This window comes from Fundulus heteroclitus, chromosome 17, assembly GCF_011125445.2.
Source record: "Fundulus heteroclitus isolate FHET01 chromosome 17, MU-UCD_Fhet_4.1, whole genome shotgun sequence".
In the NCBI taxonomy this organism is placed as follows: Eukaryota; Metazoa; Chordata; class Actinopteri; order Cyprinodontiformes; family Fundulidae; genus Fundulus; species Fundulus heteroclitus.
In genome coordinates this window covers 9707575-9734413 of record NC_046377.1, presented here as the reverse complement: position 1 = coordinate 9734413, position 26839 = coordinate 9707575, and the positions used below count along the sequence as shown (strand labels likewise).

At 41.9% G+C, this 26839-nt stretch overlaps 1 protein-coding gene across 1 annotated transcript; it reads right to left on the bottom strand.

Annotated features, from left to right (window-relative positions):
- Positions 1-167: 167 nt before the first annotated feature.
- nampt1 (nicotinamide phosphoribosyltransferase 1) lies at positions 168-26686 on the bottom strand. The gene is made up of 11 exons (XM_012870510.3): positions 26527-26686; positions 18949-19105; positions 17422-17525; positions 16198-16326; positions 9760-9918; positions 8907-9043; positions 5284-5509; positions 5072-5191; positions 4852-4992; positions 4622-4756; positions 168-3524 (listed from the first exon to the last, which is right to left on the bottom strand). Exons 1-11 carry the CDS (start codon positions 26578-26580, stop codon positions 3411-3413), a joined length of 1476 nt encoding a protein of 491 aa, XP_012725964.2. The 5' UTR covers positions 26581-26686; the 3' UTR covers positions 168-3410.
- Between the last annotated feature and the right edge of the window lie 153 nt (positions 26687-26839).

Below are 26839 nucleotides of genomic sequence, written 5' to 3'. Positions count from 1 at the left end.
TATATAATAATGGTCCAGCCCTAGGACAGAAAAGTTGCAGTTTTATGCTTTTAAAGCGTACTCCCCGCAGATTGTTTGAATTACTCAGCCCCAAGTGGTGATTGTTTTAGCCGACATGAGCGCAAATCCTGAACAGTGGCGCATACAGAGAAAGGAGCATTTCAAACTGAGAGGGGTGGCATTTTTTTTTAATCAGTGTATTGTTGACAATATAGCAAGTTATGTTAGTTAAAATCTCAGTTGTGTTGGGAAAAAAAAACAAAAAGACATTTGGAACAACATATACATACGATTGAAACAACATAAAGAAAACCAAAGTATTCACAATCACTTTTTTTTTTGTTTTGTTTTTTTTTGTTCCATCCATTACACAACACGGCATTCACACAGGACTACACTCACGCAGAAACTAAAAGGCTATTTGGATATTCTTCTGTTGGTACAAAAATGGTCTTTCCCACAAAAATAATAGTATCTAGTGTGGTCATCCACCTAACCTTCCCTCTCTGCTTTCAGTTGCACCCCCCTGTTCTATGTACAAGTGAGAAGGCAGTATGGCCGCATTGGTTGTAAATAAGGATATTTACTGTGATATTTTTTTTCTCCCTAGTCATACAAAATAATATTCATTCTGAGGTAAGAACTGAGACAGTATCAAAATAGTAAAATAATATTTTACTGAATGCACCTCATATTAGGAAAGAAAGAAAACAACTACTGTCATTAAAACCGAATAACTGTGACAGAAGAGCAGCAGCAACAACAACAGATGGTTAAAAAAAAGAAAAGCAGGTCAGAAAGCTGTGGTCTTCACCGGCTTTTCTGTGTTTCAGCAGCGTGAATAGGAGCTGGAGACATCACAGGTCTTTTTCAGAAAAGCAGGAAACCCCAAAAAGAAAAAGAGAAAAGAAGAGGCAAATATAACTGCGACAGCGAAGCAAAAATAAGCAGGGCGGCGAAAAGTGAAGCAGTTTCTTGGAGTTTCAAGTTTCAACTAAACCGACTAGGAGCTGGGGCGGCTGGGGAGACGGGCTGAATCACGTTTAGAAAAAGTTTAAACAACAACCCTCTTAGTGAGAATGTTAATATTTGCCTACTACTATTAAAAGAAGCATCAGGGATGCACCTAAAAAAAATATTTTTTTTTTAGCTTGACCCTAAACGGGTAAAACCTAATAATTTCCGATGAGCAAATCCACCGTACCAAAGCGCTGCCAGGGCTAGGTAACAACACTCTTTGGTGTGGATGCTGTTACTGAATGAAGATGCATTACTCAGTTGTCTCTTAAGTCACTAGAAGCAGAGTTGTAAGATTTTTTTTTTTCCCATTTTGGTGACGAGATGCCTTCACATATGCTAAATAAGAGCACAACAAATTTGCCTCGTTTTACCAGTTTACTTTAAAACTTGTCTTTGGTGGAAGATACTGGATTTGGAGATCATGACGGCCTTTTTGGGAAGGGGGAATTGCAGAGTTAAGTTATGAAACCACATCCTTTAGGGATTACACAAGGAAACGGCTCTTTGAGTAGCTTGTTTAGAAGCTAACTGCGCTAACCAGAAGACAGGGCATACAATATCAACTCTAAAAAGTGTAGTCTGCTTTAAAACACTAATTGCACCTTCTTTTTGTAGTGACTTGTCCATCAGGATTGGCTAAAATCAACATCGGCGGGTCAAAGCTCCACCAAACCAGAGACGGGTGCATCTCCAAAGGTCACTACCAGCTGCTCAGTCTGCAAAACCACCCACTCCAATATTACGTTCCCTGTGATGTCGCCAGCTCTGAACTCATCCGAAATCCCCTGCAACTCTTCAGAAGTAAAAAGTCCAAGCCTGAGGAAGCAGGTCAAGAAAGCCAAGGGAGCCCCATCGGCGCCTGGAAGCATGGTCGACTCGGATAAAGCGGCTCAGGACAGCTGGAAAGTGAACCGAGCCGATGGATAAATGGGCGTTCGAGTCGACGGACTTAAGGCAGTGATACTGGAGGTTTGCTGACCTGCTCGTCTCTACAACTACAAAAAGACCACACCCCCCGTGCCCTCGCCATCACAACACCACCACTACCCTCCCGCCCCCCACCCTACAGACTCAAGGCCGGCAAACCTTTTTGAGTCGTCTCTAATCCTTCCACCCATAATCGCGTTTGCATAAAAGGAATACTACACAATTGTTTTAAAAAGGAAGAAAATACCTGTATACACACACACACTCACGAATACACACACCAGGACAAACATTTAACATCCGTTTCAGCCCGGGGAACCACACGATTAGAATCATTCATGAACACAACGTCGTCATCTTCATACCAGTGAAGAAGACCTTTGAGATGCAATTTTTTTTTATGTTTTTTTTTTTTTTTCTTTAACATCATCTTACACAAAAGGCTGTGCGCCAACCATCATGAAGATCTAAAGAAGTCCTTATATCGAATTACTCAATTTAGCATCCATACGCACCAACCGCAAGCATCCTGAATGGAGACATTATTTTCATTGGAGACAGTTTTCGGATCTTCATGATAAGAACGCACTATGGGCAACATAACGACACAGAGATGATCGTTTCTACACCTTCAGCGATGCATTCGTATTGGCAGCGTACATACTATCGGCGTGGCTGTAATTACCAATTAAAAGCAAGAAATTTGTGGAGGGGGGGGGGGGGGGGTGGGGAATGTGACATTACTATATATAATTACACTTAAAGGGCTTAGGATTCAAGGTGGAGCAACGTATCTCAGTGTTATCAGTGCACAGCAGTTTATACCAGTTCTTCCTTCACATAAAAGACAAAGTGGCGCCAATTAAAACTTGAGGGTTTTCTTTTCTATTTTTTTCCTTCTAAGCAGTTTTGTACAGAAAGACACAAAGAAATGTCACTGCTGAGTGTCTGGCGATTCATCTCTGTCACAATCTGCCTCGCTTTGAGTGTCGGCAGGGAGACGCCGCCCATCGGCGAGCTGGGAAATATTCTGGCCCGTTAGTGCAACACGCTGAAACTCGAACTGAAGCAGCAACACACTGAGCCGGCTGGTTTCAACGTTTTACTTTATGTATGCTTATACCTCGCATAGATGTACTTCGCTTTTGTTTTTGGAGAGGGGGGGTATTAATCTTTGAAAGCCATTTTATCTCGTTTATCCCTCTGTATTTCAAAATTAAGTAAACAATTTTTGAAATCTTCAGGGGGTTTTATATGTAGGAACATTTGTTGAGGTTCTCAGGATTTGGGAGAGAATGGTTAATATTAGCAGTGCAAATGAATCCATTTATGAGGGTGGAACTGGAGGTACAAAGATGAAGATCTGTAGGGAGGAACTTCTTTAGGCTTTTTTTTTTTTTTATATATATAATTTTTTTTTTATGGGATTAACCAAGTATGGTGGGGGTCCAGGAAGACTGCACTCAGTGCAGCAGCTCCGCAATCTCGCTTTCTTTGAGCTTGGCATTGTCTCTGACTTCATCGAATGTGTAGTTCTTCACAACCTTCCCGTTCTGAAACACTGTGTGCAACAGGTCCTGAAAAAGAACGAAGAAACAAGTAGGGGGTCAAAAATGAGAGGTAAAGGTGACAAAAGAAACAATGACTGAGCTAAGGCTCTGCAGCATGAGAATAGGCAGCACAGTGCCTTATAAAAATATTAATTCCCCTTGAAATGATAATAGTATATAGTTCTTATTTTATATATAAGCTGCACGTCTTTTCCAGTGTGTCTCCATCAGCTTTACTCATCAGCAGACTGAACTTTCTGGCTATACCGCTTTCCAAAATAGCTCAAGGTCAGTCAGATTCAGATGGATGGCGTCTGTGAAGAGTCATTTTTAGGATATGCTACAACTTCTCATTTTGATTTAAGGACCTTGACTGAACCATTTAAAAACATTTTTTGAATATGCGTGGATCACAGCAGCTCCTCGAGAAATACCAAAAACCTCTGGGCCATCCTGATAAAAGTACACGATGATGGACTGAGCGCCGCTCTCAGAGACGTTTAAAGCCTCGGATACTGTTTTATAACCTCACACTGCTTCAAACACCTCCTCAGCGTTCTCTCTGGCCTGGTCTTTACGATGCTGTTTGTTCTCCAACAAACCTCAGGGGCCTTCACAGAAAAGCTGGATTCATACTGAGATTAGATTACACACATGGATGTCGCAATACTAAAATTTCAAACTCGATACCAATGCAAAGAAAGATACTTTATACCATTTTTAATACCGTGACCACATCTTACTGGTTAAGCGCAAAACACATAATTCATTACAAAAATACTTAATTTTAGCTCTCTTAATTACAGTAAAGCTGACAAAGAGCTTGACAAGTTTCTATTTAAAAGCAGAACTGCATAAAGAGCATTTTCCATCCTTGTTGTCATCAAACAGCGAAAACGCCCTCTTGTGGATGCCAGCCATACTACAACACTGAAAGACAGTCTGTTTAAGTGGACATTAGGACTTATTCGGATTGAACATAGTTTAATCTAATCAACCATTAAATCGACAATTAATTGTAAGTCGATTGTTTGTTTGCATCCCTAGACGAGACGTTAAGAACTTCAAGGAGTATGAATATTTTTGAAAGGCACACAGTGAGAGTACCAAAGTGTTTGACTCACCACCCCATACTCCTCCAGATCTCCTTTGCCCTCCTCCAAAGTGACAAAGTCTCCGCTCGGCGTCCGGTGCAAAGACAGGCGGCCTTTCTTTGATCTCTTGTTGGGGTCTGCCACTGGATCCTTGAACACGTTCACCTGAGACATAAAAAACAAAACAATGAATATCTCAATTTAGCAATGAAGATTCAGTGGTTATAGAGCCGTTTATTCAGCAGCAGGTACCGACTCACCCCCAGGCCGTTAGTCACCACATAGCTGCATTTGAACGAGCAGTTGAGCAGATCTCTGGTCAGCTTTTGCAGCAATGCCCCTCCGGATCCAAAGGCGATGTTCTCGATGGACCAATGGTGTTCTTTCATGCCCTCCACTATCTGTCGAAACACACCCACAGCATAAACGTATTGCTCAAACCTTGAACACATAGATGGTACTATAACCACGCATTCCTACCTCTTGCAGTGTGTTGATGTCAACTCCGTCTCCTTGGATGACTCTGATGTACGGAGGCAGAACTTTAAAACCTTTGGAGTTCTCACTTGGAGGAAACTTCTTACCCAGGATCTCCAAAACCTGCCAGTGTTAAAGAGACAGTTCAGAAGACACATTGGGGGGGAAGGTTTGCTGGCTTTGACCAGATTATAATTGCATGAATGTGGACAGACCTTCAAAACTGTATCAAGAGGGTTCCCTGAGTCTGGTCGAACGACCAGCGGGGCATCTGCGCTGCGGGTTTCTATCAGCGCTCGTAGGTCCTCCCCCCAAATCTTCTCACAGGCGTTGTAGATGTCGTAGCTGTCGCTGACGATGGACACAGGCACGTTGGGAAACTGCTTGATAATGTGCTCAAAGGCATCCTTCTCGTGGTCCTTCCCCCATGCTGTTATGGTGCTGCGGAGACAATTGGAGAACGGTCAGCATTTAAAGCTTTTCTTGTTAGCCAGTGTCATACGCAAGGCGCTTGCAAAGGCGTTTATTTGTGTATTACGTCAGGTTGCAACCACAAACGTCAATGTTGTTTTTGGGTTTTTGGTTTTTCTAGATCTATAGCAAAACTTGAAAGGAGTTATTAAAAAAGAGGCATATTTTTAATGCAATTTTTTATAAAAAAAAAAAAAACTCTTCAATCTCTTCCCGAATACGAGCTGATAATTTCTGCAACAATAACAACATACACTGTAGAATGTGGCTGTAACATGACATTATTAAAAAAGGCTTAAGCGCAATGTAGGCCTTATAGATTGGGTGACTAGAAAATTCAAGAGCAGGAAGGATTTGTTGAGAAACCTTCATTTCACGCACTGAAGTTTATAAAAAGCTGCAGCAACAGGCGCCAAAACAAGGGCAGCCCGAGCTAAAATGCTCCTGGAAACTAGAGTCACATGACATTGATAACGGGACACTTCCACAGGCTTCCCAGAAGAGGGCAGTGTGCACCATTTGTTGGAGACAAGAACTGACCTTTGAGATGTTATCTAGGTTGTTTCAGGCAGACACCCTGTTGCCAAAAGGTAATTACGTGTTACTGCTAACAAAACACTCCCTGGGTCACACCACTGAATAGACAAAACGATAGAGTTCAACCAATATATATATATAAAAAAAAAAAATCCAACTATATATATATATATATATATATATATATATATATATATATATATATATATATATATATATATATATATATATATATATATATATATATATATATATATGGAAGACACTTGGTTGGTAACCTCTCCCTTTTCTCCTTACTTTCAGTTTCCATACACAATTCAAAGTGGAATTTCCCAGCAGCTGCTCCCAGTGAGGAAGAAATGAAACTGATTTTATGACAGAGGCAATACGCAGCAACTGCTATGGCAACCCAAGCAGACGTGCCAGAATACAGCAAGGCAACAAAAAGGCGTCTTTGCTACTGTCCTGGTGGAGGGTTAAGAAGCCGCTGAGCGTGCATGACAGTAAAACCCAAGGAGGAATGAGCATCCGCGTGTAATGAGGCCATAAAACGGCCTCAGCGATGCACGAGATGTGTGGCAGGGTAGCAACAAGTCAGAACTTCCAATCAAAGCCACGCTACATAAATTAATCTGAGGAACAGGATAATAAGTGTGTGAGGGAAACTAACTAAATTAGCATCGTCTTCAGGCATGGGGAGTTAATTTTATTTCTGGGAAGTAAGCTTCCCAAAGCAACAATGTTGGCATAGAAAGCATTTTGCAGATCATCTCTTGAAAACTCATTTATTTTGAAGTTGAGAAAGTTGGATTTTAGACCCAGCTTTTGCCCAGCATGATCATTACTGGATTTACCTGGATCACCGCAGACGAGTGTCGACTCTGTACTTCTATGATTACATAAAGATAGCACGGTGCCTATGCTTGTAATTAACAGCGTGTGCAAGAAATAATAACCCTCAAGAGGCAAAGTCTGATGATTTAACTTTCTGCAAATCTCAGAAGTCTCTTGGAAGCAGAATTAAGAACTTGGGCTCCTGCCCTCCTCCGCTGCGTTGGCGGGCGCCTTGACCCTCTGGCGCGTTGACGGTCCTCGGGTTTGGGGCGGGTTCCCGGGTGGGCGCCGGCCCATTCCCGGCGGTGGCTTCGCGGGGCCTGGCCCCCCGGGGGGCGGCCGGGGCCCCTGCCGCGGGGGCGGGGCGCCCCCGGGGCCTCTGGCCCCCAGGGCCCATGGCCAGGACCACTTCAGCGGGGCCGGCTGCCGGCGGAGCCCACGGGCTCGTCCCCGCGGCTCTTGGGGGCGTCGGCATTGCGGTGGCTGGGGGATTTCCTCGGGGTCGTCTCTCCTCTTTCCTCAGGGGGGGGTTGTACATTTCCTGTGAAGGCCCCTCTCGGGCGCACTGCTTTGGGGGCCCCTTTGGGAGTCCGGGGTTATGGGTTCCCTGACCCCTGCCTCTGTGCTCGGGGAAGGTGGGTCTTCGGTTCTCCACAATCACTATCAAGCCATTTCCTTCTGGATAATTTTCACCTAAACTAGTGCACTCTCACAATCTCCCACAGGTGCTGGGTCCCAGGTATTAAATGTTCACTTATATACAGAAAGGCTATAATTTATTTACTTTCTTTTACCTTTTTTTTTTTTAGGTATCACATTACACATGTCAGCTTAAATAATAATACATATGATCTAGCAATGGTATCAAGGTGTTACACGATTGTATCTGTTGCTTTATGTCTGTTGGTTGTGCTGTTCTTTTTGTGTCTCTTTCCAGGTGATGGAGCAGACAGAGGAAGTTTTATCATTCTCTTCCTTTTATCTCTTCTTTCTTTCACCTCTTCTTTCTCTTTTTTTTTTCCTCTTCTTGTTTTTCTTTTACTCTCCTACTTTCCCATTGTAGTGTCTATATAATTTGAAATTCTCCCTGCAGGAATCACAATAAAGCTATTCACACGCACAAATCAAGCGGAGTATTATGGCGAAAGCTGTTTGCTCCACTTGTGAAAGTAAAATCTGTCGAGCTCTATTTGGCATTAAGATATCAATTTTTATTGCCACATTGCTAGACAGGACACTGGGGGAAAAAAGAAAAAAAAAAAAAAAGAACTTGGGCGGACAGCTGGACGGGCATGTTCTACATAAACGGTTATCTTTTGCTGCTTGTCACACTAATGTTTAGCAAACATGTTAGAAAAAGCTACATCATAGGATGAAGTACATACTATTTAAGCTAATGCTAGCGTGTGCTGTTAGCCTAGCAAACTGTCTCCATTACTGTTAACGTACATGTTAGTAATGTCCTACCTAATGCTAGCATGGTATTTTAAGTTAACATAGCTCCTGTTAGCAAAGCAGTGTTAATTACCGTTTGCCGAGATGTCATTAGCACGGTAACTTGTTAGCTAATATTAGCATGTTAGCAAATGTGGACATGGCATCCAACTTTAGCATAACAGATGTTTACCATCACGATCACATTTTTTAACCAAATAAATTTTTTTTCTTTTTCACACTCTTTAAATACCAAAGCTGATGCAGTTTGGGCCCAATTCGCCAACAAACCAATCTATTATGCCGCTTCAGGGTAGGCATTAGGTGACAAGCATGGACCTACAGGCATGTGCGGCTGGCCCGGCTATGGAAATAAGAGGCTGGAGAGCAACACTGAGAGACGGTGTGTGACGTCATACCATGTTCCACCTAAAAAGATACCTTTAGTTCTTCACGTCACTATTGTTTTGTTTTTTTTAGTTCTTTCTATCTACAATAATGAAATTTTGTTTGTTGCGTCTATAAATAAAAAAAAAAAACCCTTAGCGAAGCGTTTGTTTACCTGTGCTCAGCAGCAGGTACTGAAAAGCCTGGCACTGGGTCCTTGGTGCCGTAGTACTTCTTAATGACTCCGATCCCAGCGACTGTGTCCGTGCCCTTGAAGTTCACCAAATGGGCCGAGGCTCCAATGCCAGCAGTCTGTAAATGACAAGCGATAGTTAAGCATTTTCCCTAACACAGTACCCAATTCAAAAAGACAAACTATTAAACAAAACAAGAAGTCGGTTTCAAGCCTAGCTTTGACCTTAAAGGTTCAGCACATTCAAATATTTCCCCTTCGAACCACTCAAAAGCTGCTCTAGCAGCGTGCTTCGGGTCTTTGTCTTGCTGTGGTGAGCATCCATCCTGGTCTCAAATCCCAGGCAGACTGATGGGTTCTGCTCAAGGACATCCCTGTATTTAGCAAGTAAAGGCTTTTTTTTTCTGCCCACTCTTCCATAAAGCCCAGCTCTCTGCCGTGTACGGCTTATTGTGGTTCTCTGGACAGATCCTCCTGTCTCTACTAGGGAGCTCCGCAGCTCGTTCAACGTCACTTCTGGTTTCAGCACTGCCCCTGATTAAGGGACGACACAGGTGGACTTCATTTCACTAGTTATGTGACTTTTGAAGGTAAAAACAACTTTTTAGGGGCTTCATAGCAAAGGGGGTTGGATACATCTGCACATGGCAATTTCTTCTTTCAGTCCTGCATATTATTTCAGGAATTTCAGGATGGATTGTAAAAAAAAGGTGGAAAAAAAGTTGGGTATATAGTATAATAAAAAATAAACAAAAGGACTAAGCAAGCCACAAAGTGTATTTCTACCTATACGTGTTAAAATCTCACATCATTGGTTCCTTAATCGTTTTCATACCTCTTGTGAGGACACACCCCTGTAGCCAAAGTCGTGTAGTTTATACTCTAGTTTATCCAGGTTCCCAGAGGTCTCCATCAGGTACTTGGCAAGGATCTTCTTCTGCTCTCTGGAGTTGGTCGCCACTGTAATCGGGTACCAGATCTGAACAAGGATGGTCTGATAGAAGGGGGGGAAAATGGAATCAGTCAATAGATTTCTATCTTTTTCAAGATTACAGCTGTGAAAATGTTTCATTTGCAAGAATCGCTTCTTCTCATTTCTCACATCTACTAGAAGAAAAATACGCCAGGTCGTTAACAAAGCAAAGTCATTTTCTTTTTAGTCTTTCGTTAACTAGAGCTTCCACAAGTTTCACAACAGCCCAGTGACGGGCTGGTTTTCCAGCTCTTACTGGAACCAAAGCCTAAAACTAACAGGTTCATCGGGGGATGAAAGCAGAAAGCCGTTTCACACAAAGCCATCTGTGAGAAAAAGACATTCCTTTGATGCTTCATGCTTCAATACCGGAGCTGGTGATTGCAAATGAAAACAAGTGGCTTATGTGCAGAACATTGCCAGAGAATTTTTCGAAAAACACACACTGAATGTGAACCATAACGCGTGTGTGTGTGTCTGTCTGGGTTTTAGTCCAGGGATCTCAGCAAAGGGAGATGATTTTTTATTTATTTATTTATTTTTAAACAGTGTCATGTTACGGCTCTGATTTATTATCAGTTTATGCTTTTGGGGAACTTTGGGTGGCTGTTTGATGATTACAGTAGTATAGTATATTTGCCCCACCACCTGCTGTGCACTGCTGGGTCAGCCGGCTCCCACATTCAGAAAGAGATAACTCTTTTGAAATATTACTGGTCTTGCAAACCCAGACATGAATTTTAGGTGCACACCCTCCCCCAAATTAAAATCATATTATACATTATCACACAGTAGCTGTGTTTACATGCAAAAAATGTCATGATCGGATTAATATGTATTTGGATTAAATAATCAGACTGTGCCATTTATATGGGCACACAATCAAGTAATGATGCACCTGGCTTTCTTCAGAGAACCACTCTGACGTGCTAACCCCCCCCCCCCCCCCCTCCCAAAAACAAACAAACAGAAGATGAAGCACTTCCGTCTTTGCTAAACACCAACAATAGTAGATAAACCAGTTCGTTGTCTTCTGAACGCCCAGGCTGGACTTGTCCAAGGCTCTAATTACGGTTCAAACGTTACTGAGTAAGCAACAATTTTGAGTTCTTTTATTTTATTTTTTTTCAGAAAGATTTATCAGGAGTCCCGACAGTTTTGCTTCCAGATGTATTTCCGCCACTCGCCAACGCGGAAATACGTCACGTTTACGTCGGATGCACATGAGCCCTCGGGTGCGCTTGCCACATTCAGAATAAGTTGAGCCTGACAAGCGTTTATGTGCACGTTGATCAGATTGAGCTTAAGCCGATCATCATATTCCGATTGCATTGTTTACCTGACACTTTTTTTTATCGGCCATTTATGCCAAGTACCTTTGTCTATGTAAACATAGCTAGTGAGCGTCTCATATTACCAATACTTTTAAAAAAAAATAACTGTCGGACTCTTGTTCTGAAGGAAGTAAATTTAGTTTTTCAAAGTCTATGGAGCATATCAAATAAAACACGCCAAAATGTTCTGCAGAAGACAAACCTAATCATAAAATTCAACCATATGCATGCATTATTAGTCTGGTTTTAATACACCCAAAACAACATCCATGAGAGTGTAGTTATTGTTCATGTAATAAATAGAAAGTAAAAAGAATATGATCAAGGATCACGACAAACGATGTCGATTGCAATCTGTCCGACTGACTGGTTCGTGTCTAACATTAAAGCAGTTTTAAAAAGTGTCCACCCTTTGTTTCTGGGAGTGAAGTAGCTACTGATGAGCAGGTGGTAAACAGACAGCGGTTGGAGAGAGCGTTTAAATAAAGAGATGGTTCGTTGGAGTCCATTTATTTGACTTCCAGGGAAAACTTGTGGATTCTGTATAATCTCTAATATAGATGAGTCATGCGTTAACCTGCTATACAACACTAGCTGCCAGCTGTTTTTTTTTTTTTTGGCATGGACTCATGACCACCAAAACATTTTCTATACCAGCTTTCTGAGACCTATGTTTCCGGGAAAACTATTAGACAAAGAATCCAACTGCTTTTATATAAGATTTAGGTCTGTAGAGTGAGACAAAAACATGGAAGAAAGTTGATTCTGTGATAAAGGAACAATTTCTGTGTTGTTTTGGATTTTTATTTTGGAGGAAGACTTGCCGAACAGATTTATTTAAATATACATTTTGGTATTTCAAAGAGATCAGGAGAAAACACAAATTAAGGTTCCCAGAACTTTTGGGTAAAGGCAGACCCCACAGCAAGACTAATCCTCACCACAACTAAAATTGTGCGGGTGTTTTTCTCCATGTATTTATCTTTTGGTTCTCTCTAAACCCACTTAAAACGTTTAAAAGGTCAAGAGGTTCAATCTTAGGGAGCATCCGAAAATGTCTTTCGGATAAGGACTCTTCAGCCAAAGCGGAAGCGTGTCAAATATTATTATTATTACTATTATTATTGCAGTTAGTAAGGAAGGAGGTAGGAAAAGGAGCCTGTTTGCTTCCTTTCATAGCTACTATTGCATAGGAACCTTGCCACGTCCCTTAACGGCGCTAAGGACCTATAAGAAATCCCACAATCCTTTGCGAGACATGACATAAACCCAGATCCACCTCACAGAAATTAACGTTAATGTCCGGAGAGAAAAGAGCACGCACTTTGTAGTTCTTTTTTTTCGGAAGGCAGTAACCCTGGATTTGACTAGTCATCAATGCGCGTTTCTGTCGCGCAATGACGTCAGAGTTCAAGGCTGTCCGAAATCAGCACAGCAGTCGGAAGCTCCTTTCTTATCCACAATAGTGTTCTTACCGTTGACCCCAGGAAAGGTCAAGTAGCAGGAGCTATTAGAAGATTATCTGACCAAAACACACTGAAAGTCCCAGGAGATCCAAATGTTTCTATTTATTATAGCAGGAAACAGAAGACTATTTTTTGGCATTCCTTCCAATACACTGGGTTACTACAGATAATCGCTCTTATGGTAGGTTGAGGATCCCAAGATGCCGCTCTCATCTGTAGTTTTTCCAAAAGGGAGCTGTGCAGATGTCTTTCTTTTCCCTACAATCCTCCTGACTGCGCTTGGTGGCGAGACAAAGTTTCTCCGACTGAAGATCCAAACGCAAGACTTTTCTGTAGTCATTTCTGTAATTATTACACAAGTTCTGAGGATTCACACTTTAATTGAAGCAATCAATCAAGCTTTATACACCCAAAGTGACCCCAGTGATGTAAAGGTGCTCAGAATAAAAGAATGACCTTTTCTTTTGCACTCAAGGAAGAGTTTTTCTCTTTAAAACATTAGATCAGATAAAAAAGGGATTTTTGCCATCTGAGCTAAAGGTTACACTACATATTTTAGATGAACGGGTAAATCAGGTTCTTTTGCACGTGTTCCGAGATCTAATTATCAGGGTGTGATTTTTACAATGGGAATTGTAAACCATGGGCTAATTGGAAAGAGGAACTAGTAGCGCAAGCGTGTTCAGATCTGAGCTGGTTCTGAAACGTATCTGGAAAACGCAGGATTTATGCTGTTTATGACAGTGACCAGACATTTAGTCTGACCGAAAACGAGGAAGTGTAACAAAACTTTTAAATGCACCACGAAAGTCAAAGAGTCACCAAATCTAATCTTTGGAAATGTTCGTTTTGGTGCGTCACTTGACTTTCCCTGCAAACACTGTGCAGCTTGTTTCTGCCCAATAACTCGGCAGCAGGTCACATGCCTCCTCAAATATAAAACGCCGTACGGACTCGTGACTCCCAGAGGAAAGGCCTGCGTCCACGCAAACACGGCTGCAGGGCTATTCGCCGTGTGTAAAAGAAAAAATGTATTCTTTACCGCAACATGTCTCCCGGCCTGGTATCCTTAATCTAATTTTAGCCTCACGTGAAATCACATTCTCAAAAAAAAAAGATTGTGTTGAGCCACACACGTGACTTATCTTCCACGAGGGAGTGGCGAAGGTGCTGGGAATGAGCAAGATTTGGAGAAATTAAAAGAAAAATGGAAACAAAGAGATACAGGAAGATGTTACAGAGGGAAGGCACAGATAAGAAAACAGCAGACGGGAGAGAAAGAGCGAGAGGCAGCGACCCAGTGACGCAACCCAAGGACATCAGGATGACCGCTGGGGCTAATTTTACACCAGGCATGAATGATGACTCGACGTCGCAGAGCATGGGCGGGTTAAGTGTGGATTCAAACGGGGAAACGCAGTCACAGGGTGTGCAAGTGTGTGGATGGGTGTTGTCACTGCGCTTTCATCTACCCCTAAATTCCTGCTACAACAGTCAGCGTGTGTGTGTGGGTTCGGCTTTCAGGCCAGGGTCGGCTTTCTGAGTGTGGTAACCTGTTTAAGGCATCGGTGTGAGATAAATGTCTGTGAGTAGGGAAAAAACACAAAACAGCTGTTAAAAAAAAGAGGGGGGAGATTAAATATTACCCACGACCACAGGTCAAGTCGCCAGTACGCCGCTCACAGCAGTGCTTCAAGAATTAATTTGGTTTTCCAGACTCAAATTTCCAAAGCTCTCGGCTCCTTTTTGACAAATGTTATACGTTCAGAAATTATTTATTACAGGCTTTTCAACAGAGGTCAGACTTTCAACAGGAAACCTGTAAAAAACCTATACAGTGCGAGGGATAAAGGGACTCATGATTGAGCTGAAGGAAGTGATGCACAGGGAATATTTGACCTAAAAAGTGACGGCAAGTTAAACCAGATCTTTTTGAAGCAAACGAAACAATTAGCTCCAACCGCTTTTTGAGTCAGTCGTATCTGGCGCGCTGCCAAGAGAAACACTTGCTGGCTTTAACTTTGCCTCGCCACATATACAGCACGCATTTGGGTATTGAGAGTTAGTCTTTGCTAAACAAAAATCTAATTGGGTTACCATTAAACTGTACTGTTGTGCCTAGAAGTCGTAGTGACAATATAATGAGCAGAGAAATTTACAACTATTCCCAAGTTTAAGGAGTTAGTCGAAGGACACAAAATACATTTCATAGCTAGATGTGAGTCTAGCTGGGTTTTCCCTCCTGTGTTATATACACAACTTAAGCGTTGTTTATTTTATTTCAAATATGTTTTTTATACACCAGTATCCACGATACTAAAGATGGCATAGAATATCTTTGGTGATACGGTTAAGAGCACAATAGCGATACCTTATGGTCAAGATGTGATTGCATAGGGAGTGATAGGTCAGGGATCTCATTCCTTACCCAGACCTTTAAAACCACCGTCTCTACCTGTCTACGCTAACAACCTGTAAAAAAAACGCGACATATAACAGGGAAAGGTTCAAAGGACGTTGGACAATTTATTTTTCCGCAGTCAAAGGAGCAGTGGAGGAGCCCGTTTGTTTACCTGCGGCCCAAAGGGGCCGAGCCACCGAGGCGACTTCGTTAGCGTTAGCCGAGCCGCGTTTAGATGCGGCACAGCCAGCTAGCATGGATGCTAGCACGTCGTCAAAGCAGCCTTCTGCGAGCTGCGATGGTGAACGTCGAAGTAGCAGATTTAACCCAAAATAGTTAGTTGATCCTACCTTTAGAGGATGGCTGTACAAGACCGAGTATGGTAAGCATGAAAATATTAACAATATTAGACGTGCTAATTTTATGTTGGTTTAGAAGTAAATGCATCAAAATAAAAGCACCTTCTGTTGCTGAGATGGACAACCCAGTGGCTCTGGGGTAGTTCTTTAAAAAACACCCAGACGGATTGCATGTAGTGATCCAACATGTGGTGTTACTGTGCCAGAAATAGTAGAAGAGGTCAAAACACACAACAGCTCAGCATACCTCTTCAAGGCGTTCCCTGTTTTTATTGCTTAGCCCCCAAGTGATCAGTTTGTTGGTTCCTTGTTTGCAATTAATTCATTAAATTGAATTTACTTTTAAATGTAAACCAGCAATACGTTGCTTGTTTTAAGATTTGGTGGCTGATCACTTAATTAGGCTTTAACTTAAGTGCAAACAATTGATGTTTGTTTTAGTTAAGTATTTCAAGAGTGACTTTTTGTAAGACTCCATACAGCAGTTGGTGTTTAAGTATAGTAAATGTCTTATAACGACAAATGAAACTCCTATTTTCAGAAGTCCTGTCAACTTTTAACGTTTTTGACAAAAAACACTGTGTGCTGCCCCAGCGAGACCTACCGCTGTGCTTAGCCAGTTTTCTGGGGGAAACCCTGCTCTAGCATTTAAAACTAAAAAGGCAAAACCAACCACTTATAGGTTAGAAACATAAAACATACACATGAATATGTTATTTAAGAAAAATAAGCAAATGTACCTCCACCCAGTTGGTTAGCCAGTAGCATTCGGGATCTGTGCTCTCCACGGTGAACAAAACATTGCCTCGAGGAATGACGCTTCCCTCCGGTACTGCCTTGATCTCAATGGGAAGATGTCCTTTGTATTTCTGCCAACACAACATAAGAAGGAACAAAGAAGATTCAGAGACTTCCTTTTTTTTTTTACAGTATTACTTTAGCTTTGCAGAGATGATTTACAAAGAGTACAAATGTTTTAGATGCAGTAAAAACAAAAACATGCGCCTTGAAGACCTGCTGTGAATCATGCTTTTATGGCTTCACCTCAAACTCAACTTTCTTTACGGCTGTCGCAAATGCCTCGAGAAAATGTTAGCGACAGATTGTTGACAGACACTACGGCAAAGAGTTTTGGTTAAGAAGAACAGCAGACTGAAAAAAAAAGGAATAAGATCACAGAAAGATGATGCATAGGCTTCCTCTGTCCAAGGTGCTGAAACGCTTTACCAAAAACATGAGAATGCATCTAAGAACCAGATGATTTTTTTAAGTTGCTATTTCTGGCTTTTGCTACATCTTTGCTTAATTAAAATTTGATACATTTAAAAAAAAGAATAGATGAGAGTACAGTTGGTTTGAGTCGAGCAGAAACACTTCAAAAAGAAAAGTAAAAAAATAGGTACCATATTCTTAAAATGAATGTATTTGCCCTAGATTTGAGCAGGTAAATAAGATTATTTGCCAATGTAATGAGTAGTTTTTCCCCTAAAATAAGATAATTAGATATACTGCACTTGAAATAAGATGATGGCGATGAATTGTTCCCATTTTAAGTGCAAAAATACTATTCTATTGGCAAATAGTCTTATTTACCTGCTCAATTAAAGGAAAAATACTTTCAAGAACAATTTTCTTATTTTTAGTTCTATTTTTGCAGTGCAAGAAGAGGGTGAGACAGGAAGAAAGGGGAGGACAAGGGCAAGGAAGGATCAAAGGAAGAAAGGAGCAAGAAAAAGAAGAGGGGAAAGAGAGAGGAAAGAAAAGGCCAAAGGGAAAAAAAGAATGAAAAGGTAGGAGGGAACATTAATAGAGAGGAAGGACAAGTCAAAGGAAAAAAATTAGTTTTAGGGCTAGTAAGAAGGAATGAAGGGTGAAAATCCAAATCCACAGGACAGTTTTAAGCCATATCCCTCCATGAGCTACACCAGAAAAAAAAACAACAACAACACATAGCTGCTCCTTACCTCCAAAATGTAAGTCCAGCCCTTCTCATTAAAAACATCATCCTGGAAATGTTCCCTGTACACCTCCTTCGCTTCCTGAATCTTCTCTGGGGTCACTACTTTTCCTGGGGAGAAAATAAAGGAGAGAGAACGATGAAGAAGGAAGCTACAGAAAACGGAAAAACCAGCAAAAGTCATTAGGTTGCTAATCTAATGTTTAATTACATTAGAGGCTTCCTGTGCATGCTAACGGGGCATTTTTCATCCACTGTCACACAGAGACATGCCAAAAACCTACATGCACCATTACCACTTTGATCAGTTTGTTAAAAACTACCAAGAAGAACGGGTAAAGGAAAAGGCACAAATAAAATATCATAAATAATAACAGAAAATATAAAACAAAAGCTTTCCCTTGTAGGGAAAATTGTGATGGGTAGTGAGAATCAACATGTATTTAAAAAAAAAAGCCAGAACATGAAAACGAATAAACCCCAAGTAATAATTTTTTACTGCTACACCAAAAGCTAGAAAATTAAGTAGAACAGCATCTGAATGTGCTGGACAGCTTTTCTGTCAGTTTGCCTTCTTACCCTGCAACAAGTTACCAAGTTGCTTCCACTTTCAGACCGCTGGTGGTGCCAGTGGTTTTTCCTGTTGGGACTACGGAGCTCAAACGGGAAACGTTTGCATTTATTCCCCTTGAACGCACCACGCCCAAGGGGAAAATCTCGTTGGTGCTGCGGGGACGTTTTTCTTTTTTTAATATTAACGGGGAAGTCGACGTGGCTTACAGAGGTAACACCAGGGCAATCTTGGAAGAAAATTGGGCCGAGGTTAAACTAGACGGGCAGCGGTACATAAAGCTTCTACACAGTATCGCCCTGGGTGGAGCTGATTACGCCACACTTAAAAATAAAAACATGTAATATATTCCCTCCATTTCACAATAATGAACTCCAATACTCGTGTTAGTAATCTAATAAAATTGCTTAGTGTTGGTTACATCTAAAAAAAAAAAAAAAAAAAGCTGATTGTTCTCTTTTTGTATAAAATGATGAACCCCCCTGTTTGGCTCTCGGAGGTTCGCCGGCGCTTCCTCAGCGAGGGAGCAGCTGGGCTTTTGTCTCCCTTTCTCTCTCTCTGTCCACTCTCCCCCTCACCTCTGCTGCCACACCATGAAATCCTCTTAAGAACAGGAGGGCGACGCGTTCTCTCAACTTTCTGTCTCTGCTGAGCGTCAGACTTCACCAACTTCAGTCAAGTAGAGCATAGAATATGCTTGATGCCTTGTTCAACTTTGCTTTTGACTAGCTTTTCTTTGTTTTTGGGGGGCAGGAGGGGGGGTGCTTAGAGTTCTTTAATCAATGTAAGGCATCTGTTAGGCTTCTTGTTTTTCAGGTGAATAGAAAGCGCCGTCTGGACTTTTACCGTGGAAATCTCTTTTAGACAAAGCGGTGGATTCTTAGCAGATTTGGACAAAGGTCCAAAAAGAGGCCTAATCTTTTTGCTGCAGGAACGTTTCAACGCTAGCAGAAGGGAACCTACCTTTTAAGTATTTGTGAAGGATGTACTGCAGGCCGTAAAAGACGGTTTTGTCATATTTGACTTTCCTGCTTTTGCCCGGGTCCGTCCTCTTCTCGCGGCACTCGAAGTAGGAGTACACCTTACTCGTGTTGGGGGGATACTGTTTGTAATGGGTTACCTGTCGACACAGCAACGAAAAAAATACAACAACACAGTTTAGAAAAAAGTCAGAGAGTAGTAACAGACCTGCTTAAACACTGCCAGGGCAAAAAAATAAAAAACAGGAAGACACCTGGAAAAATATTTACACACTTGCTTAGTTAGCTCATTTAAAAGCTTCGAAATACAGGATTGCTAACTTTCCCCCTGGTGAAAAACACGGATCGCCACACTATGATGCTGCCGCCACCGTGTCCCGCAGTGTTCAGAGCGCCTTGGTCCGTGTCTGCTGTGTCGTCTCAGTTCATGCTGCAGACTACACGGCTCGTGGCCTTCCTGTGGCTACCCCTCCGTGTCCTTTCGCCGCGTTCTCCCAGCTGAGCCGTGGCTGGAGAGCTCATGTTTGCTCGGACGGGTGTAAATACTCATCCGTAAAGAACGGGGAATTCATCGACACGCTGGGAGAAAAAGGCCTTTGGCTCTGGGTTAGCTGAGGTATGCATACTGAGTCGCGGCGAAAACCACATTATGGATGAAACATCTTCAAATAATGCCGAAATGCTTGAAGATTACACAGAAGGTCGTATTTTACGGCTTCTAGAATGGGAACTGCGCTATTAACATCTTTTTCACAAGCAAAATAAAAAAAGAAACAGAACCTGTATCAATCTGTGAAGTTATATTAATTAAATCCCTACAAGAATGTCTCAACCGGAGCCAATGGTATCAGACTTTTAACCTTTCTCCGTCCCACTGCGCTATTGTCCGTGGAGTGGGTTTTGCGTGCTTCCACTAAGAACTTCTAATCTACTGTAAACGTATTCCACCAACAACCGCCGTCCAAACGCGGCGGCGGCGTGTAGCCGGGTAAACAGTCTGAGACGTATCCGGGCATGTTTCAACAACAAACCGCAATGGGACTGAAGATAGAAGGGTACGCTCTCCCAACATCAGGGTTGCCAGGTTGGGCGGCTTTCAGCCCATTTGGGGTGGGGTGGGTAGGGTGGGGTGGGGAAGCTATGGGCGTGTTGTGAAATGTTTAGGCTGCTTTCACAACATTTGGCAGGGTTTAGGACATATTCAGAAGACATTTAGACAGAAACAGCTGTCATTATGTGGCATAATCGATGATTAATAGTCAATCAAGTGTCTTTATGAAATGGGACTGGTCCAGAGTAAACGCTCCTAATGGGGGTTAAGAGTTCAACTTCAAAACGTTTCATGGCCATGTGTGAAAGAGAAATGTTAGATTCATCTATACTCTAAGAGAGAAAGGCATTTTATGGTGGCATTTTTTGCGTTCGCCATGATGACCTGATTGTATGTTAGACGTTTCTTCTATTTTTTTGGTGCAGTCGAGCGCTTAATGGCGTGTTCTTTGTTACGTGTGAAATAATTCTACACTTTTAACACGAGCTCAAAAGAGGCTGACATTTGGGATTTTTTTTTTAAGCTGGTTTTATGTTTGGCTTGAAAACTGTCAGCCAGATCTGGCAACCCTGAACAAAACAAGAGGGGCCAACAGTTTGAGCTATTTCCAGACATCCATCAAATCTCCAATGAGTTGAGAGATCTCCTCCAGGTTTCCAGTGAACAAATGAAAGTTTAACTCAGTAATTAAGAGCAGGAAATAGTGGTTCCTGCGACTCAGAGCCACAGCTTTGTCCTTGAGTCGACTTACAATCCCTCAAGAATAAAACAAACCTCATTTTGCACACCACAGGTACATTGAAGTGGCGGAGCAACGAAGCAGCTCCAAAGCCCGTCTGAAAGGCAGAGAGCAGATAAATGTCAATGAACTACTAAGTTTCTTTGACCTTACTCTGTCCTTTCCTCAGAGCTTTCGAGGACTCAAAATAGAGCCGCCACGCTGAACATGACACTGGCCCGGCCCACGTGAGCTCATATTCTCCTCTAAGGGAGAGGATGTTTACCCGTACACAGCATATTAAAAAACGAAAGCGTAGAACCCCGGCTTATCAGCAAAAAACAAACAACACACCATCATCCATGAACATTAGCCATTTATTGCCCAACTAGACAGGACATGACCTGCGAGCGATTAGCTAAGAGGAGAGAAGACGCTTCAGGTTAAAGATCAGAGTGCATTTAGACCAAATATGACAGATTTATTGATGGAAATAAAATAATTACCACATGTTCTCCCGCATGTTTACAATAAAGCTCAATTTAAAGCCTCTCCAATCAGAATTGGTTGATTGAATCTGCCTCAGTGACCGACAGAGTTTTAGGTAACGTCAAGCACTGCCTCTGGACCATCTTATCTAGACGCACAACTCCATCTTCCACCCTGATGTTCTGGTGGGCTTAAAAATGATTTGAGATCACCAAAGCACATCCGGCTTATATCGTGGTGCAGCCATAGCGCTGCGGGGATATTTTTGTTCACCGAGGGGAAAGGAGGCAGTGATGAGAAGATGGATGGAGCTAAACTCGGGGAAAACTCGGGGAGAAAACCTCCAGCGGTCATTGGGCGAGAGGCGGTTGGTAAATGTAAAGCCACTGTAATTCTATGAAGTACTGACTCAGCATGAATACCAACGCACAAAGTACGTTTCACATTACGTATAAAAAAACAAACAAACAAAAAAAAAACATGAATCTTCCTTCTTACCTCATATTTTTGTGCTGTGAAAATCTGTTCAAACAGACTTTTACTGTGAAAAATGACACGGGTGTGTATACTTTTGTAAGGCATCGGACACAAACGATAAAAAAATGATAATAGTAGTAGTTCTACTAAATGTTTTCATTGTTTCAAACCAACTTTTTACTTGTTTTCTGTTTTGTTAATTCACCAAGGATGGCAATGGGTTGCCAGATCTGACGGTTTCCAGCACCGGACTCAACGCAGAACCCGCCCAACCCAAAAAAGAGCCAGCCCAATTCTCAACCTCTCTTGAACTATTAGATCCTTCTCCCAATCATGTCGTCAGAGCAACCCCCCCCCCCCCAAAAAAAAATTTAGCAATAACTTTTGAATCCAACTCGATATACAACCTATTTTTTTCTCTCTCCCTCTCACGAAGATCAGATCACCAACATTTCTCTTTCACATACGGACATTTGTAAGCGGACCGGCTCAACTCTTAACCCCACATGGGGCGTTTGCAGTCGAAATGGACCAATACCATTTCATAATCACATCCGCTTCCACTGAGTCTACATGTTTCAAAATACATGAACTAATAGAGGGCAAGAAAAATGGCATTTTGCAATAAAAAAAATACACTTTTTTTTTTTTAACCTTTCAGCTATACGCCACCACGACAACTATGTTGAACAAACGTTGCGAGAAGCAGATTTTAACATCCTGCCCAAAGCTACTTTTTTTTCCCTATGCCTAAGGATGTTCAAAAGAAATCCTATTGGGTGAAAAAACAGAAAAAAAAAAAAAAAACCTTTCCGGGTGACACCGATTTGCATTTGGCAGCTTAACCTGAACGTGCCGGTACCTGCGTCTTCGTTCAACCGTCACAGCCCATCATGTGAAACTGTTTATTACACAGTTACGCACGTTTTGCCCCTGGATTAATAAATCTCAGGAACATTATATAGATTCAGTCCCACGGCTTTAAGCCTGTGACGCTGCGTTTAATAAGAAACGAAACAAACCTGCTCATACAGTGAACACCTCCAGCCGTGTGTACCCAGACGACTGAGCTTTACCGCAGAGCTTCAGGCAGTTTATCGTAACGGACTATTAAATAAAAGCGATTCTGCACCAACGGTTTGATGTGATCTTCGAGTCTCTCTGGCTCTTTTCTTGCTGGCAGATATGCAAAAATACGAGTTGATTTAACCCGAAACAACAAAGAATGCAAATAAGTCCTCCTTTTTTGTACAAGAGCTCAGACTGATCCCAAATAATCCCAGGGTTTGGCTTAATCTTGTTTACCTTTTGCACGACTCGACTAAACATTTCACGGGGCATTAACGACAACTTTCTAAAGGGAGAGAAACGGCCATTCATAGAGTTTCAACTACAGCTGTTTGGATGATAAAGTAGTGCAGCAGTCCCCCCTCCCCTACCCGTTACTTACTTGATAACTGGATCGACATTTATTTTAATGTCCTTTCCTTTGCTATATTGCTGCTTACAAACATTCTCACAAAAGGTAATCTGCACTACAAAGGGCTCATGCTGCTACTAAAAAGTGCACAAGCACTTAAATGTTAAGTTTGTTTTCATTGTTATGCATTTAAAGGTTCCACATTGTTTGCTCTGCCTTGTTGATATGCTTTGTTTGTTTTGTTCATAATGTTTTTCGTTTAAATTGAGCCTTGTGTAACATTTGTTGTCACTGTGTCGTTTCCATCACCTAATCGGCAGCACATAGCGGCGATCGGGCATCGGCCTTAAACAGCCTGTATCGGCCGATCTCTACTTTTTACCGATAGTTTGCCAAAATGATATGTACTATAGATTAAATACACACAGACTGACGTTTAAGGCTTTTTATTTCTGTTAATTACGATGATTTTTCCACTCACTCTTAATGAAAACGGAATATTTAGTCAGACAAATGAGCCACACTGGAACACATATTCTAATTTATTGAATGACTGTACATTATAGTATATCACACACTTAAAATTGTTGTTACACTAAAACTTTGCCACGACGAAAGGAGCTGGCACTGAATAACAAGATGCGTTAGATTGTGACAGACTAAACATTCGACGAGTCGGTTTTGTTTCAGGTTTGCAGGACAGCCCTCATGTCTGGTGGGCGATAAACTATTTCCCCAGGGTGTATTGCCCCTATGCATCATGGGACTTGTAGTTACAAATCACAGAACACTAACGATCCAAAAAGTAACGCAAAGTACACATTTAAAACTCGATTAAACATAATTAGGGGGACAGAATTTACTTTTTTATGACCTGAAATTGGGTGTTTTCATTTTAAATCAAAATTTTAGTTATTTTTTTAAGACCTTTGCAGAAACCAAGGAGATATATTATTTAACCACTTATCAGAATGCTATTATGCTACACATTTTTTCACCCGGTAAATACCATCACATTTAGTTTAACATTCAGGAAGTATCTCCCACCTGCCTGTGCCCATTTCTGCCGCTGTACCAGGGTTTTGAAACGAACCACTGCTTTCTACATGCGAGTGCGGTCCAACCATGTGTTTCCTATGATGTCGTAATCAGACTAACCTTGGCTGAATGAGGGCGTCCTTTCCACACAGGCGAAGCTATGTGTAGGGGTGACCCCTTTATCCTTGAGCACGAATGAAGCATAAAGCAGAACTTGAAACTAATTTGATTCACGTTCACTTTGATTGTTTGCGCGAGACACTTCATGTTCCAATTCGTTTATGTGGCAGAGGAATATGGTCAATCATTAGTCCTGTCAAATGGGTTTCCAAATGTTTGTTTCCTAATTAAACCATGACACTATCTTTTTATTAGTTTAACCTCCTATAATAAAATATCATGTTATCTAGCCATTATGATTTATGAAAGCAAGGTTTGAAAAGAGCAAACGCGCTGCAAGGTTGTCTGCGATAGCTTGAATTTCAACTACAGTAAAGACTTGGATGTAAAACATAACTGAAACTAAGAAAAAGAGAAAACAAAACCAGGCCCAACCTTTGCCTGTACCTGAAGCATTATTATCTTTTTGAGAGCTGGACACTACATTAGTTTTTCTCTTTTTACAAGAACTTCGACTGTTATCGTTTCTGCCATTCATAACACCCATACTCTTTTTAAAAAAAATACTTTATTTTCTTCCAAACAATGGCGCAACAGCAAAATTGACAAGGAAACAAAAACAAACGTGAGAAGCCTCTGGATCGAGATCCACCGTTTCTACATAATTTCAGCTAGAAGCGCCAGTTGAGGTTTAGATGCTTCCCAAAAACACGTGACCTTTACCAAAAAATATTGCTTTTGAATGTCTTCAGCAGTTTTTACAGGTTTCCCGTTTTCAACGCGCTTGGGATCAAATGCTGCTGCTTCTTTCTTTTTTTTCCCTTTCAATCCCTCAGTTCTGGCAGCAATCTCGGCTGCTTGAGGCTAGTGAAACTTAACTCAGAGGTCCAAGGATGTGATTAATATTTAGTGAGAAAAAAAAAAAGTGTATTCGTCTGATAAATAAAACCCGCTTCGTAGATCTGAAACATTAATGCGGGACGAAAAGCAACCAGAGATTCAATCTGTAAGACGGCAAATACCTATTTTCACAGCACGATGCATAAACAGACCCTTTGTCCCCCTTCTATGATCACCTTCCTTCTTTATAGAGGGAGTTCACCTCCCTGCTGACGTGTTTTTCTTAGTCAACGTGTAATTTCTACCAACACGGGCTTTTATTTGTGGGGATTAAAATAATGTGCTACACAGACTGAGCCAGGTTTGAATGTTTAAAGTGACTTCTTGCATTTGCAATGCAATGGTTGCACTCTTCTAATTAGTTATAGTAATTTTCTTGTAATTAATCTTGTATTTATTATTATTATTATTTTTATTTTTTTTACAAACGCTCAGCTTTTTCTCGTGAGGTTAGTAAAGTTGGCTTGTACTTATTATTGTTGGCATTCAGCATCCCTGGCCGACGTGCATAGTCGCATCAACCGCTTGGCTACGTGCAATAAAACATCACGCGCGCTCTTCGGTCTGTGTACCTTGTCATTAGCAGTCGGTGTTTTCAATTTATTCGGCCGTTCACGAGCCCGCACTCAGACGCCAACTGGAGCGGAATTTTTTTTTTCTTTTCTTTTCTTTTTTTTTTTTTTTTTTTTCTCCAGAGCAGATGCCCGGACACTTAGTAAATAAAACACGTGACTTTGGACTCCGGACGGTACAAGCGTGCTGGCACAATAAAAAAAAAAAAAAAAAAGAAAAAAAATTCACTGCTGCGTTTCTCCTGTAACTTTCAGTTTTGTTTTCTCGAAAGGCTGCTCTCTGGGTAAGGTTTCATCTTGCATTAGAGAGGGGGCGACGTTGCTCACGTGTGCTTCGCCCGGACACTTAGTAAAAGCACTTGCTAGCTGGTGGCTAATATTAGCTTTTTTTTTTTTTTTAAATATACATATCAATCCCCTCGTTCAACACCCCCCTTGCGCCCTGTAAGCTAGCCGGCTAATTCAGCTAGCCGAATACAACCATGACCAGCAGAGCCGGCTGGGAACCGACTCATTGAAAGCAGCGGCCCTCCACGGTGGGAGTCCGCTACCTCGCAGAGAGATGCTGCCTATGTAGGGTTCCATCTCGGCGGAACCAGCGCTCTCCTCCTCTGGCTCATTTTGGCCTGCGGTGAGACGAGGGGCACCGGGGCTGGACAGAGCAGCGTGATGGCCTTGGGTCTGGTGATGAAACCACCTTGACTTGATCAATTTTCATCCCGCGCTCACCTCGCTCCCACCCGGCCTCCCCTCCGAGCCCATCCCGGATACCTCACCTTGTACGAGTCGGTCGCCAGCAGTATATTGAAGTCGGTTTCTCTGGGCTCCATCTTCGCCCCTTGTGAGTCGCGTCTGTCAGTGTGTTGTGTTGCGCGCCCTACTGCCAGAGGGACTGTATAGTGAGGTGAGGGGAGGAAGGACAAGCGGACGTACCTAGGCGGGGGAAGGGGCGGGGCGCTGTGTCGTCACAAAAACTCCGGCAACTCTCGGCTTTATTCGGAGGTCACTCGGCTTAAAACAAAGATCGTGTATGCTTACAAAGAAGTCTCAGGCTTTTCCCTACTATGATTTTTTTTCAATGCTCCTTTA